The sequence below is a fragment of the Lutjanus erythropterus genome, chromosome 17 (genome assembly GCF_056507025.1).
Source record: "Lutjanus erythropterus isolate fLutEry1 chromosome 17, fLutEry1.hap2, whole genome shotgun sequence".
Taxonomy (NCBI): domain Eukaryota; kingdom Metazoa; phylum Chordata; class Actinopteri; order Lutjaniformes; family Lutjanidae; genus Lutjanus; species Lutjanus erythropterus.
This window is the reverse complement of record NC_139333.1, coordinates 13,889,426-13,905,770: the sequence shown is the minus strand read 5'-3', so window position 1 is coordinate 13,905,770 and position 16,345 is coordinate 13,889,426. Positions and strand designations below refer to the sequence as shown.

The window sequence follows — 16,345 nt, the reverse complement described above, 5'->3', positions numbered from 1 at the left end:
TTTAGTTAAATCCAGGCATTTATTTAGGTGTAATTTTAGATCATATGTTACATCTGATCTGATTTCATGCAGCTATTGTGAGATTTGGGAATAGGTCGAGCCGCTGACCAAGTTACAGTGAGCCGTCAAATGATGACTGAACTAAATTTGGTCTCGTTACGTATGTACACCCATGACCATTTTATCCAACAACCATGCCACCTCGGGGCAACGGCAGTACAAACCGTTTCGTTTCCGCTGATGCCCTCAGGTGGCATTAGCTTAAACAATGAGCTTCAAGTAATTTCTATAATCTGTCTCATTAATTAATGATTTCAGAATTGAAAGGACAGTGTTTAGGACGTGATGACAGCAGTGCACATGTGTTTTTCTTCTTTTTTCTTTCTCTGCGCCCCAGTTGAGAATGTAAGCTTCATGTAAGGAATGTCCTAAAAGACTGCAGGAAAAATCCAAAAACCTGAAATCCACAGATTTAAAGTAGAGGACTTGTGGCACAAAAAAAAAGCTTTTCCTTAATGACGGCCTCTTAATTGTCTGGCCCAGGGTCCTCCAAGTCTTCTCGCGGCAGCAGCCCCTGGAAACAGATGTAGTGAGAGTTGCAGTAGACCGGGGTTTTGTTGGGGCAGGCCTGGACCTGCTCTGGTTTCTGAGAGGTGAACGGATTGGCTCCACTGTCCCTGATGTGCATCTCCAGCTCCAGCAGGATCTGGAGCGAGTACTTGAGCTCCATCTCGCTGCAGAAACACAGCAAAGGAATCAAATCGAGTAAGTTTAGTTTTTTTAATTCTCATGAGGAGAGAGTAAACACGTCAAAGACTTATTTTAACATCCTGCCACAAGAAAACCGTTTGAGAGAAATTACAGAGGAGCAGTATCAAGAGAAGAGAAAGGGAACAACATCAATAACTTTGCTATATCATCAAGTTAGAGTCTTCAGGGGGAGTTTGCTGAGAGCGCCTGAAGCAGAAGAAATAAATCTTTCCTTCATCTTGGCCTTTGTACAAACAAGAAACTGGTATTTTGCCACCAGAGGGAAGGAGTGTGAAGGGCGGAGGGAGTGCTGTGATCTTGGTCTGTGGTGGTGATGAGGTCGGGTAGGTGAGGAGCAGCCAGAGAGGAGGTCGGACAGATTCAACATTCAACGGGTATGACATTTCTTTTGTTTCGGATAGCAGATGGTCTACATTGTGAGTTAATGAGTCCCTCTGGTACAAGAACATAAAATATTTACAATTGCTGAAAGGGCAAGAAATGTTATTGTTCCCACACTAAAACGTGAAACAGGTGTACGATTCACAGTAAGGATAATGTGACTAACCTGTACATGGTAAAGAACGATGGGATGTTGTAATCTCTGAGCAGCAGAAGAGTGGGCAGCCAGCCCTCGACCAGACCCTGGTTAGCATGGAAGCCTGCGTTAAAAACACACAAAAACACACATGTAAGAGATACGCAACAAGACCCTCAAATAGACAGGACCAGAGAAAATAGTACTTTGAATATACAAAACAAAATCAAATGTCAGGCTGAAAACACCAACCAGACCACCAGTTCTCTAATCAGGAAGTTGCAGTGTGGTCACCATGGTAGCGACTTGTCAATCACAACATAGCCACACCCAAAAGCATAGTTTGCTTTATTATAGTTACTCTACTTTGCAAAATGAACATCAGGAGACTCATCAAGAAAATGTTTACTGAGGCAGTGAATCAAGACAGTCCCACATTGTCTTTTGTTGTTGTTGTTGTTTTTTTTTTGCAATAATTAGAAATAATGCAGGTTAAGGCACGTATGCATTGGCATGGCTTTTTTCTTGTACAGACTGATCTGTACCACATTTTGTACCAATCCATCTAATCATTGTTAAGCCTGACTCCACAAAAGTGGTGGACTGACAAAGCGAAAGATAAACACTTACTTTTTCTAGCATGGCGAAAACATATCTTGAGGCGTTACTTATAGACTTTAATTCTCAAAGACTAAAGACTGTGTGGATGCGGCTTTGATCTGATTTGACTGAGAGTCATCAACAGTCCCCAGATGTGATCAGATTTTTATTTGAAATGCTGCTAAATCCTGATTAGCACAAATAAGTATGTGACGTCACCTTTGTCCTTCAACTGAATCCCACCCAATTTAACCCAGTGAGAAAACTGTTCCCACCTTAGCAGAAAACCATGCGTTCATGTAGGATCCATTCAATCTTTGTAAGAAGCTGACTGAGAAAATACATTTGAGGCCCTTTGATTTAGAATAAGCCACTCTTGCAACACACATACCCACCTGACTAAGTCAACTGAATGACACTGATTCTGGAAAGCCCTTATTGAGCTGTCTGTTTCTCACCATACAAGTCTTCACTGGGTGACAGAGTGACCCCAGTGAGGTGAAAATCGAACAGATTACGCTTGATTAGTCTCCAGCTGCCCACGTATTTCTCTTGTTACCTAGAATATCCTTCCTTCTGAACGTGGCACTGAAATTGCTTTGCACTCAGTCATATTATCAGTCAGTATGACAAAGTTAATCTTACCCCAAACAGTCTGACCGAATTTAAAAACTTATAATGGATCATAAAATGCTTGTCCTAACTTAACTCGCACCACGCCAGCTCAAAATTCATCCCATTCCAGTGCAGAAGTCTGGCTGCATCTCTGCTGGGGTTGGGTACATAATCCCGCAGCATATTAACTGACAGATGTCACTTCCCCCTGACTCTGGTTTATTTCATTTGTATGTTTTTTCCCCCCCCTCGGAGCAGCAGGGTAGTGTGGCGAATAGCGCGACCTTCAACCAGATGACTGCAGTTCAAGCCACCGTGGCGGCAAATACGGCAAATCCATCCAGCTTAAGTGTCCTTGAGTGAGACAAAACCAGGAGAGCAACAAACAGAGTTTCCATGAAAGTCTGACATTATTAGTTTGTCCAACAGAACCATCTAATCACTGATTAAATTTTAATCAGCATCTAGGAAACTATGCATGTGAGGAATATGAAATTAGGCTATGAATTTATTAAAGCTTCAGCTGTTCAGTGTATACTGGTGTGCATGCTGGTTGTAAGTTTGTCGGGGGGGCTCAGAGCATGCCACAGAGGCAGAGCATTGTAAGGCTTTTGATACTGGCACACAGATGGTATCATGTTATCCACCGGCTGCCACATCTTTCCAGGAGAATTGTAACTGCAGAAAGAGAGGATTTTAATTTGAATAATGCATGCCATGATACGCACATCCCCGAGGTTACACTTCTCATCATGATAAAACATTTAACAGGGACTAAACGTTTAGGCATTTAGACCCTCAGGAGGTAAGGTGACAAAGAGGCGTTACAGTCCGACCGCTAATGACTGTAATAATTGCCTGGCTCCAGAGCGAATATGGGCCATATGGGGGATAAAGTTACTGTTAATGGTAATACACTTAGGCTGGATTGTACCAACCTGATTAAAACATGGCTTAACTTTAAATTATGTCGCACCAAACTTTAAAACCAGCTTAAAATGAAGATCAATTTTAAGCTTCTCTTCAAAACTCAGTTTAGCGTTTACTCTAAACCTAGATGCATTTTTTCTGCTGCACCAAAACTTTAAATTTCACCCAACTGATACTGTGCTGTTGAACGCTGTGGCGATAGGTCTGATTATGCGGGACTACTAGGCTCTTACTACTTTTTCAATCTTCCATTATTTAGCCATATTGCTCCATTAATTCAGCCAAAAAGTTTTCTCAGAGGAGAAATTAGAACTTCTCTCTCAAGCCATCGTTATTAACATTTTGTTAATTTTTTTAGCTAATTAGCAAACAAAGCTAGGGGGCAAACAATGTAATATTTTGTTACCTTTTTAACTTTTAGTAAACTGATATGACTTTTCAATTATGCAACAGAGCTCTGATTATTTTTTATAATCCGATCTAATCTGAAAAAAAAAAAGTTGTTTAAAAGTGATGAAAATCCAGTTTATTTCAAGAATAACAAAAAACTCTTAAGTTGCTGTGTTTGTGTTTTCAGTGCTCTATCTTTGTATGGATGACATTACACACAACATCCATTTCCTTTGTGAGAACTGACAGTTGACATGACCCTTCCGCCCTTATTCTCTAAGGCATGTCTTTTTTCTTTGAAAGCAGCATTTCTCTCCATCACTGTCTTTCTTCATGACTTTCACGCTCATACACACCTTCCTTTTTATTCCTTTTGTCATGCTGCCTGCTCCTCTATCACTTAAACAGTGTCATAATGCAGTGCTTTGCCAGCTTTGCGGTATGAAACGCAGCCAGGCACTCAGGCAGTTTACTCGCAGGATGACTGACTCCTGTATATTTAGCTCTAGTGGAGTCTGCAGTGATAACTGAGCCCAGGGTTATGGTTGCAGACGGGTCCGGGTTTTACAGCTGCTTTGCGGGTTAAAGGGTCAGAGAGCTGATTCAGTGCAAAGGCTTAGGAGGTGTAGGGTTATAGTGTCACTTTAATGAGGTGGTGGCCTGTCAAGGCGGACAAAGGGACAGACAGTAGATGGTGAGACTTTTAGTCAAACGTGCCATTCGTCATGAAGTGGGGAAAAAAGTTGCAGTGCCCTGCATGACCAAAGAAGGAGTCTTTATGAATGTTTATCACTAATGTCATGAAATGTCATTGGTCAATTATGTAATTTTTAATGCAAAGCTAACATTGTTTGCAATGTATTTGTTATGGCAACTTGACTTTAACCAAGACAACATAATCCGTCAATGTCTTTGACATCTTGACATTATCAAACTTAAAGAAACTGTTTAGCTTCATGTTTTAACATTACATTAAACTGTCATATGTGGTTGGTTTTGACACGGCTGTTATGAAAACATCATAAGTGTGTCATGAGTATTTTTCTTGACCTTTTCTTTTCTTGAAGTAACATTGACTGATGAATATGTTATTAAGTTATTATATTGTCGAATGCTCCTATTACACTGTCATGAATGCTTCCCTTGACCTCAAGTAAAGTGGTACCATTTGGACTTGTCATAAAGATGTCATTAAATGTTATAAGACCACTTTAGCTGTTAGCCTAGGTTAGCAAAAGTAGCTAACTGCTTTCTGTCCATCAGCCAACTCACCTTGCTGTAATCTGTAGTCAGACTTGTCAGGCCTTAACATTTAATGACATCTTTATGACAAGTTCAATATATACCACTTTTCTTGAGGACAATGAAAATATTCAGTTTAGACTTATAACGGTCTCATGACAGCCATAATCAGAACCAACCCCATATGACAAGATAATGTAATGTTTAAGGCATAAAGTTTAAGAGTTTTTTTTTTTTCAAAGTTTGATAATATCAAGTTGTCATGACAAAGACATCTTTGCATTAGAAATTACATAACTGACCAAATGACAGTTAAGGATAACAGTCATAGATATTCATAAAGACTCTTTCTTGTGCATGACAAGTGTCATGACATGGTTATGACAGTCTTATGCGCACCACTTCAAATAAAGTGTTGCCAAAAAGCTTTTATTAGGTCAGAACATGGCATGTCTTCAGTCTGAAAATGGGAGCAGGGATGATGAGATTGTTTTAAATCAATGACTTTGCACATGACTGCGGGTTGCAGTGTTCATCAGACTGAAACTGGGAGGAACTGAGACTCCTCTTTCAAAAGGGCAGCTTACTGACATTATGCTGAGTCCAGCAATCAGAAGCCAAACTCTTCCCCAGCTGCTCCCATTAATCACCCAAATCCCCAATAAAAGCTTGGCGCTAATGAATAGGCCAGATCTAGCGAGCTACACGGCTCCTACTCGCTCTGTTCTCCGAGAGAGGTAATTGTCAAATGAGCATAAAGGGAGACAAGTCACCGGTGCTCCAAGACAGCTGACCACTTAAGCTGAGCAGTTTCTATTTATAGGCGCCATGATCATTATGTTCTTTACTGGCTGATTTAAAGGCACTTTGAAGTGAAAATCTCATTTCAACCAGACATATCTCAAGATTTTAGTGGCTGCACAATCACATATCTTATTTTTTGTTGGTTCTGTTTGACAGGATGTTGTATGTACATACCAGGATGGAATCCAACAACCACATCTGGCTTGGCTGCTTCCTCTTTCTCCACCAAATCTTCCCAGAACTGGTGGTAAAGGCCCTTATAGGCACTGATAAAGACCCTTTTCCTTGGGCCAAATGCCCTGAGAGGAGGCCTCACGATGGGGCCGTCCACCACCTCTGGTCCCACCATGACTATCTCGATACCCTGGTGTCCGGGGAACATTTTGTTCAGCTCGTCATAGTCAGTCAGTCTGGCTCCCATTGTCTCATTGTGGGATGCTCCTGCGATGTGAATGGTGAGCGGCTTAGCGTACGGGTCTAGGCCAAAGTGTTGCACAGCCATCCCAACTGTGAGAACTCGAGAGAGGAACTCGCTCTGAATCCGCCATAAACACTGTCGTAGGTCAGGGTCATCCGGCCTTGGCCTGCTGATGTTCTTCCAAAGGGTTGTCATGTTGGACCCCGACAAGATGGCATCCAGTCGTGGCATGAGGTCCCCCTGCATGGGAAGCCAGTCCTCCCAGTTCTTCACCTCAGCAGCTGACTTGGACCAGTTCTCAGTGGGGAATGGGAGATCTCCTGTGTGGGTGGTGAAACATTTATGATGGATTTATGTGACACAAAACTGGGGGCACAGATTAGTGTTGACTCTGTCCGCCAAGTTTACATTGTGTTTGAAAAGAATCAGAGAGATTCAAAGGCTGAGGAGCTTTAATCAAAATTTTAGAAACGCCACAAGTACTGCACTGTGACTTTCTGTCAGTTTTGTCTCTCAGGCATTTAATTTCTGCAGCTCAGCTTTAAAATATGCCATCTCATTAATGTGTTTTCTCTGTTTTGTGAACTCAAACAGCTATTAAGGCATTTTAATTTCAGCTGCACCGCCTCCTCATTTCTCACCAGTGAACATCAGCCACTCCACTAGTCTGTCAATGGCCACCAGACGCAGCTTCTTGCAGACTTTTTTATGCTGAGGCCAGTCCTTTTTCTGACAGTCCTTGGTGCAGTAGTACACATTCAAGCACCTGTGACAAAAAGATGAGGGAGGAATGCAGTAAGGAGAAATGAAACAGAAAGGAACTACGCAAGGCATGCAAGTTAAACAAGTCAAACAGAAAAGGGAGAACTGTATTTGACAAAGCTGCATAGTCTCCACTTTATATTCCCATAATTTTGCACTTGAATTCTTCGCCATACTAGAGGCTTGATTCTTGAGATGGAAATTTCAGTGTGTCTGTAGTTTAGTCCACCGCAGTCCAGACAGAAATAGCTTGACAACTATGACAAGCGATTGCTATGAAATTTCATATTCACTGTCAGACGAGGATAAATTCCGATGACTTCAGTGATCACCTGATCTTTCATCATCAGGTTAAAATGTCTGTTTGCCCAGTACATTGATTCATAACCAGAAACCTGGGAAGCTAATGACACTGTAGACTACTTTGTGTTTTGTGCCAATCAAATGTCAGCATAGTAAGATGAACATGGTCTGCTTAACTTCAACATGTTAGAAGTGACCCTTCCTAAACCCCGCCGCGTTTTGCTCTGTGCTCCAATAACAGTTGAGAAAACTTGGTACCTCGGTCACCTTACTTGCTATCATGTAAAAGCGACATATAGGGTCAATTATTAAGGTAACTGTTTGTAAAGCGCTGGCTACCTATCTAGCTAATGACTGATATAGATTAACTGGCTAGTTAGCTAACTTAAGATGTGAATATATGTCACTTTTACAGGACACCCAGCAACATCCTTTAGCCATCTTCTTCTTCTTTTCAACATAGACAAGCCAAGCATGTAGCATATCGAAGTGCTACAAGAGACAGGAAACAGGAAAGGAGAAAGTTGATGAAGGTATCAGCTTGCACAATTGTCATTAGAGCAAAAAGGGGAATTCAAAGGGGACCATTGAAGTTAATGGGTGTCATTATTTTTCCAGGATTTTGGTCATGAACTTTGGGCAAACAGTCAGTCAGCATGATCATCATAGATATATCTATATTAATATATCCATAACGTTAGCTTCAAGCACTGCTATACCTAAGTCATCAGTGATGGTTAAATGTCATTCACTGTCACTAGATGCCACATTAGAGCAGCAGCCCACCAGACTCCAGAGACAAAAACATTGATTTTACCTCGCAGATCATCACAAAATACAGAGAAACAAAATAAAATGTACCCAAATTCTTGCTTAGCCTTTCCACTGTTCCAACAATCATCAGCTCTGGTTTGGTCAAGAGTGTCACAGGGAGGGACTCACATGCTCTAACACACACACATGGCCAGACTGACTACCAAAACAAGGAACATGGAAACTCATATTACAGAGGGAGTTTGGTTTCTCAGCTCAGGATGCCATTTCTCCACTATATCTTTACATAGCAAATAGTCGTATGTTCAGAATCTCACATGTATAACCTTTAACTCTTCAGGTATTTGATGCATACCAAAACACCTAATCACCTGTGAGCCATAAGAAAATCTTTCAGGACTGCATCAGTTGTGATCGATGTTAAGATAGGTGCTTTATTATTAGAGGATCAGCTACCTTGTCTTGTGCCAAAACTGAAATGAGACCTTAAATCCATATGCATACGTCCTGTCTATATTTGACCCTCTCATTCATGTAACTGAAGGTGAATACTGTCCTGTTGTAGACGACAGCTGGCAAAAACAGCCGTGATAGGTAGACACAGGGATTTATGACTCTTTTTACAACCTCTTTGTATGGATGGAGGCTTGTGTGTTGTCACACTGTTAAGGTGGTGAGGTAATGTGTTGGATTAGAGGTCTGACAGCCAGTGCCACTGGGTGCCTGGGAAGACTGTATTACTTTACCTTGCAATCATTTGCAGCCTTAGAGGCACCCCCGCATTTCCATAAAATCATTTATCAGCCAACGTGTTCTGTCATAGCACACTTTGGGCGTACTAATCCTCCAAAAGAGGATGGGACAAGCGGACAAGAGACAAAACACAGGTGCCCTTGAAAGGTAAAGTAGAGATCCCTCAGCCTTAAGAATAATAGATAGATCAATGAGAAGCACAATGAGGATGAGAGGGGTGATGGGAAGTCACCAGCAGGTACCGTTGAACTATTTGTGGTTATTCTCAGATGTCAAAGGTCTTTAGGGTTTTACTTGTCAGCAGTTCTGTTTATGTTCTGCCTCACTGTCTGCTGATGGTAACTTTTCTGAGAGAGGCAGTGGCAGCTGAGAATTTTAAGAGGCCGCACATTCAAGACAGTGTGTGTGTGTGTGTGTGTGTGTGTGTGTGTCTGAGCGTGTGTGAGAATCAGAGACAGATAGATGGGGGAGGCAGGGAGCTTGGAGAAAAATGAGGCACAAAAACAGTGGATATGCAGCATACTGTATCCCTTATTCTCAGTACACTCACTGAAACACACTCTGTGATGCTGGGACAGTATGAGCTGCTTTAGCTGCTCTCAAAAAGCTGCCGAGCTGCAGAGAGATGAATCACAATCAGAGGACTTAGCTATATTTGCCACTGGCCTTTGTCCACCTCCGAAGAGCTGTCCACACCTTACTGGTCTTTCATTCTGCCGCTGATACAATGGCAACTGGTAATGCTTCACACATGACAACGATGTCAAAACAACATCCTAACTGGATGATAATATGGCTGACGAGAGAACGGCGCAAGTTTCAGTCGCCGAAAATATTATGATTGTCAACAATGATAAATGTTAATCAGCGTCGTGCATCGTGGACCACACATCAACACAGTGTAGCGTCGCCCTTCACTTGTGGCTTTGCACTCACTTCACACAGCGCTTCAGTGCCTGCCCCTCGCTGAGATGCTCGGGGAGTTTGTTGCAGCTGGTGCAGAACTTGAATGTATCCTCCATTTTCTGGAACAGCTCCTTGTAGTTGCGGAATTTGATTCCTTTAGCCTTTCCCTCAACAGCCGCCCTGAATCAGACATTGTTGGAAAGCACAATATATGTCAAGAATTTGGTGGAACCTGAGTCTTTGAAGTAACATACAGAGGAAATTATAAAAGCATTGAATATATGAACATCTATGACAAATTAGCTCATCATTTATAATATATAAGTCTGGATGGCATGAAAATCTAAATTTGTAAGAGAACAACACATCAGTTTGAACATTGGTTGTTCTAAGTTAGTATCACTACTTTGTACCTGTATTCTCCGTAGTCCTTCATGTTGAGCTTGTTGAGAATCACCTTGGAAAGTCCAGGAACGTTGGAGTCCAGAGAGTAAAAGCCAGACTGGTCAGAAAAGACACTGTCAGTCCCTGGAGCATAGGATTGTGGGAGCGCCGGGATCTCTGACGCCATGTTGTGGCCTTCAGTTTCCACTAGGAGAGGAATGAAGCATTAAATAAACACTTAATGTTACAGGTATATTCGACTCTATTGAACTACAACTTAATGTTTGTTTCCTTTCCCTAACCCTAAACCCTCTGGAAGAAAGGCTCGAAGGCAAACTTTTCCACAACCAAAAACTTCTGACCAGCCGAGCAGGGATGGTGGATGTGATCAGAGCTTCACTACAAATCATCAAGTGATCTAAGGTCGATTACTTTGTAAGACAAACCATGTTTTTTTAGTTTACCTCATGATTGTTACAAAGAAAGATAGAAGAATTGCTGTGGAAACTTTCCAGAGTTGTAAAATCCTGTCAGAGAATTATAAAAAGCTATGCAATGTTTGGTGTCTGATAAGCATTTAAATTTTTTGATCTGTCACTTGTACACTGTACTTATTTTATTACCTCATCATCAAGGTTATAGTTGACTAAAGCTAAACTAATAATTAAAACTAGGTCTGACAAAACATTTTGGTCAAGTGAAATAAAATATAAATCTACAGAGAGGAGAAAAAATGAAAGGGGGAGATATTTTATTTCATTTTGCATATTGAGAATTAAGTTAAAATGTTGAGAACAAAGTGTCAGTGTCAGGAATAAATATCAAAATGTCATTTCGAGAATAAAGTCAAAAACTGTCAAAAAGCCAAAATTGTATTTCAACTTTGTTCTTGATATTTCAACTTCACTGTCAACATTTTGACTTTATTCTGAAAATACTCTTTCAAAACAAACATCTTCCTCCTCTGATTTGCTTTTTCTTATGATTGGCACTAATACTCTTAACTCTTCTGTAAAAAGTAAAAGAAGAAGAAAAATAAAAACGGTCAAATTTGGTGCATGTGTTTATTGAGACTGATATGTCCACATGACTGTGAGTCAGCTGCCTTCACAAAGTGTTGTGATTTTATTGTAAAACCTTCTCTGAACTCCTTTAAAAATACCGAAACTCATTATTTAAAAAAAAAGAAACTAATGCTGAAACAACCAAACCCAGTCTGGAAACTAACTGAAACTAAAGTGGATTGAAAATGACAACAACAAAACTCAAAACTAGTGAAAATACAGAAGTGCTCCGCTCACTGGTACCTGACACAACCCCGATCAACACATCCCCTGTTGACTTTACATCAAATCCCTCAGTTTGTGCTCACTGACAGATTCAAAGCAGACTCAATGGGATGTGAGGAACAGGGACCCCCCACCAGGCCAGACTGACAAATGAGAAGAAGCAGGGCTGGAAATGTGGACTCTGGTGTGAGGACATACAGTCCCGAGCCACACAGAGGTATCTGAACTAAGCACCCTGACAACCAACACACTGCTCTGACACTACAAAGATTTTCATTGCTATTACTAAACTCCAGACAGGGATTGAAATTCTACCCCTGATAATGTTTCATTGCTGTCATAAAAGCTATTTCTGAACCAATGATAACATGTAGGAAAACACACAGGAAGGCAAACACAAATATAGAAAGTAAACTTCTCCAGAATTTCAAGTGTGACTTTCACAAGGATACGAGATTTCCACCAGGCAAGATCGAAACTGGTCATACGTGAACTGACACAATATAATTCTTCTGTATTAAAAAGCCCATTTCCACCACTGTGATGAAAACAAAGAACATCTAAATCATCATAATGACAAACTTTCTCAAAATAACGACTTAACACTTGGTGCACCCTCAAAAAAATACTGTTAAGCTCCCTCATACACATTTGTGTATATCTAAATAAATATAAAAATAAACAAATGAAGAATGTATTTTCCCATTTATTTTTTTTTTGGCTTTTTCTTTTTTCCAACTCCAGTTTTAATCATAAAAATCATTTCCATCATCATTTTTAGGATTTTAACCCTTTAAATGCCAGTTGGTTTACAAGATGCCACTGTTTTTATTAATGAAAAAAAAACACAATAAATGAAATAATATTAATAACTAAATGCAAAGTTTTTATGGTGGATTATTACTGTCTAGTATATGTCAGCAATCAGCAACAAGATTGATTTTGATTCATTTTTATTTTTTGTGCAGTATTAGATTTAAAGTAAAGAATCTCCCCTATAGTCCAAGTAAAATGACCATTGTTTTTATCACTCTTATTACACTTAAAGTTTTCACCTTCTTCCTCAGCTTACACAAATATACCATTCAATCTTTATATAAATGCAAGAAATAGACTACTGGATATAAAAACACTAAATTTATCACAGACAAGCACATAAATAAATAAAATAAAATAAAATAAAATAAATAAATAAATAAATAAATAAATAAATAAATACCCGATCCAGGGTGTTGACCCCTCCCTTCCAGAGGATATAATCCTTGATCACACTGCTACATCTTTGACACATGATGCTCTTATTACATGAAGGTGTGTGTGTGTGTGTGTGTGTGTGTGTGTGTGTGTGTGTGTGTGTGTGTGTGTGTGTGTAAATGTGCTGCTGCAAAATGCAACATTTCTATTACTTGATCAATCACGGGACTCTGAACTTAGATGAACTTGGGTTGAACTTGTTGTCAAAGCAAAAGTCAAACTCAAGCTCAGGTTATATTTCACATATGGGTTTACAGTGAGCTATTTTCATCCATATGGATTTTAATGCCTGTACTTTGGATGCAAACACAAACCAATTTGTTAAACATACATATACACTAGACGCTGACATCACTGACAACAGATAGAAACCACTTAAGTTGAATTCATTATTTCAGCTGTTCTGCAGGAGCCTGCAGAATCAATAGAGTTCAAGGGTGGAAACCAAAGGCAAATATGGATATATATATATATATATATATATATATATATATATATATATATATATATATATATATATATATAATTATAATTATAATAATAATAATAATAATAATAATTATTATTATTATTATTATTATTATTATTATTATTATTATTATTATTATTTATTTATTTATTTATTTATTTTTTTTTTTTTTTGCATTTTTAATCATCCTTCACACTGGACAGTCAAATCACTTTTTAAGGTCTTTTTTAAAGGGGATCAAATAGTTGTGGTTTTAATGGAAGTCAATGATAGTGAATTTCAAAAATTGACCAAAAAAGCCTTGTGAAATTTTATGCCATATGCATGAACACAGCCAAAACAGTCGTAAAAACAAAACTCAAAAACACAAACATGTGTATGAGGGTTAATGTCTGAAAATAATGAGTTACTATCCAAAAAGACACACACACATGCACACATGGAGGTGATTACATGATCCCCTCCAGGCATAATAAATATTTAGTTAGCAACAGTGTGAAGGAGACACACACTCTAGACTAAAGACTAGGATTGCCACACACACACACACACACACTGGCCCTGATGAAAGGAAACTCTCATGACAGGGAGGATCACCCAAATCTCAGACCTCCAGATCTCAGCCAGGCAGAGGTTTCATTATTAGGCATGTTCTCCATGTCACATCATCATCATCATGCCTCTGCTGTTGACAAATCCTCCGTCTCCACACTTGCATCTTGCATGTAACACGATTTATTTAGTTGGCCTTACACAAAGGGAAAATAAGAAGGCAGAGAAATGTGATCATTTGTTCGTGGCACACACCAGTCACTCACATGTCTCCTTCAGAATTTACTGTAAAACAACATCCAAGAATAAGTTATTAATTATGAAAGTCATGTACGCATGAAGGTGTCCTTGATTTATTTACCTGTAATTTATTTTTCCTGTTTATCTACCTGACTCTAAAGTGCAGCAGTGTTTAACCTGGCCTTGAAAAGTCTGTACCGCTTGCAGAAACTCTTCTCAACTTAACTGAACAATAAATGCTTTACTTTATCACACCAAGACACTTTTTTCTACTCAGAAGACTATTCATTCCAGTCTGACATGAAAACAACTTTTCCTCCACTTTGAGGAACTCTGTATCTTTTCAATTTCATACTACATGTTGTCGGGGAATGATTTAGCCTTATCATGTCTGCAGACAAAAATTGAAAGGCCTATATCTAATTAGTTCCTTCATATCTACAGAGCACCAGGGAGGCTTGTGGCTGGAAATGAACAGATTTCCCACGAGAGGACAGGTCTTCTGCTCTACTCTCCTCACATATCTGACCGCGATACTGTTAAGTTTGCAGCATGCAAAGTCCTTCCACTGACTATCTGGCCAGAGCATTATCACATTTTCACCTTGCTGTGCCATGCTTTCCATACAAAGAAGAAGACGACATCACCAAAGCAAAGACATTGGCAGATATTTTAGCAGTCATACCTTTGGTATCAGATGAAGCAGAGTGTCCTAAGAACACAAGAGAAGACAGTGATTGACAGCTCCTTATGCTGTCAACATGTTGAGGATCCTCCACGGTGTCTCTGCTGGGGTCAGTGAAGCTTACCACCTCAGTGCCACAGAGGTTAGGTGGGAGCTAATGAGCAGGAGAGGGGCGGGTGTTGGGTGGGCTTGCCTTGGAGGAAGATGGGAGGCCGAAGAAGGGAGGACAGATGGACATTTTTAGAAAAAGAAGGGTGGAGTGAGGGGGGGGGGGGGGGGGGGCTGGTAGAAGAGGTGGGGACTCAAACAGGGAGTGGAAACAAGCACACAAACACAACCAGGGATGCCAGAAAATTTGGTTTCAACCAGATAGCAGGTCACACCATGGTCAGGATCACCAGTGTTCAGTCTCTCTGACTGGATTGCACCAACGAAGACGAATTTAATATGAGATCAGCGCTCAACCAGATTCAAAAAATGAGTAAATCCAGAGCTCTGTTGCACAATTAAAACCTAATCTCAGTTTAGTAAGGCCAAGTTCAGTGATTTAAAACCAAAATTACTGTTAAACCAGTATGGAGTTGCTTAAACCCAAATTAAAGTAAATAAATAACACGCAAATAAATATGAGTGCTGTCAGGACCTGGTATGAAAGAGGAGGGAAATTTTGACCTTAACAAAATCCAAAAACCTTTTTTGCTGCAATACTGTGAATGGCCACTGGGAAACATTGGTGACAGGGCTGCCCTGTCTAGTTATATTATAAGTTTATGGCCAGCACTCATGATGGCCCAGCAGAAAAACTCTAATATCTCCTCCTTTGAGAAAAACTTGTTGGCTAAATTAATGTGGCAATATGACTAAATGATATAAGATTAAAAACAGACAACAGCACAGTAAAGAAAAAAGAGACTGCATAGCAACAACTGCAGACGGCAGATCAACTTAAGACACATCATAAAACTTGGTTTAAGTCTAGAAACTTGATTGTTTATCTCAATCCAACTCAAGAAGACAGCAGTATTACTAGTTAAACCAAGTTTGAAGTTAAGACTGGATCACATTTTAAATTGGAGTCTTAAGTTCGCTGCAACAGAATGAAATTTAATCAAGGTGAAATGTAAACTGTCTTAAAGAGACGATTGAATTTAATCTTTCTTAATTCTAAGCTAGCATAAGTTTGGTGCAACATAATTTAAAGTTAAACAATGATCGAGTCTGAAAAATTAAATCATGTTGGTGCAACCCAGCCTTTGTTTAAAAGCAGCTATTGTACAATGTGAGGGAGTGAAATTAATAATAAGCTACTTCTCTCCTCCAGTATATATTACTATCAAACAATTTGTCAAACATGAGGCACCTCTTTTTACCATTCTCTGATAATTACTTAATTACATGCATGTTTAAACACAAGACAGTTTTTCAAGGTAAATTAAGAATTGTCTATTATGTGAATGATCACACAACAGCAGCAGAGATGCAAATATTACAACAGGAAGAAGAATGTTCATGTGCCCAGGATGTCATCTAATATTTGATGGATCCTACTGACTGGCTGGTATTAATATTAAAATCTATACTTTATATCTGTAATATCAATACATTGTGGATCAATCCAGCCGCCCCTAAACACAACTATATGATACAAGACAAATATGTTCAGCAAAAACACACCCTGCCTGCTGAG

General features: G+C 39.6%; 1 protein-coding gene across 1 annotated transcript; it reads right to left on the bottom strand.

The window, feature by feature from the left end:
- mss51 (MSS51 mitochondrial translational activator) lies at positions 1-14,817 on the bottom strand. Its single transcript, XM_084741630.1, has 7 exons — positions 14,659-14,817; positions 10,199-10,376; positions 9,816-9,965; positions 6,929-7,053; positions 6,044-6,607; positions 1,319-1,412; positions 1-734 (listed from the first exon to the last, which is right to left on the bottom strand). The coding sequence occupies exons 2-7, from the start codon at positions 10,354-10,356 to the stop codon at positions 527-529; spliced, it is 1,299 nt and encodes a 432-aa protein (XP_084597756.1). The 5' UTR covers positions 10,357-10,376; positions 14,659-14,817; the 3' UTR covers positions 1-526.
- Positions 14,818-16,345: the final 1,528 nt, after the last annotated feature.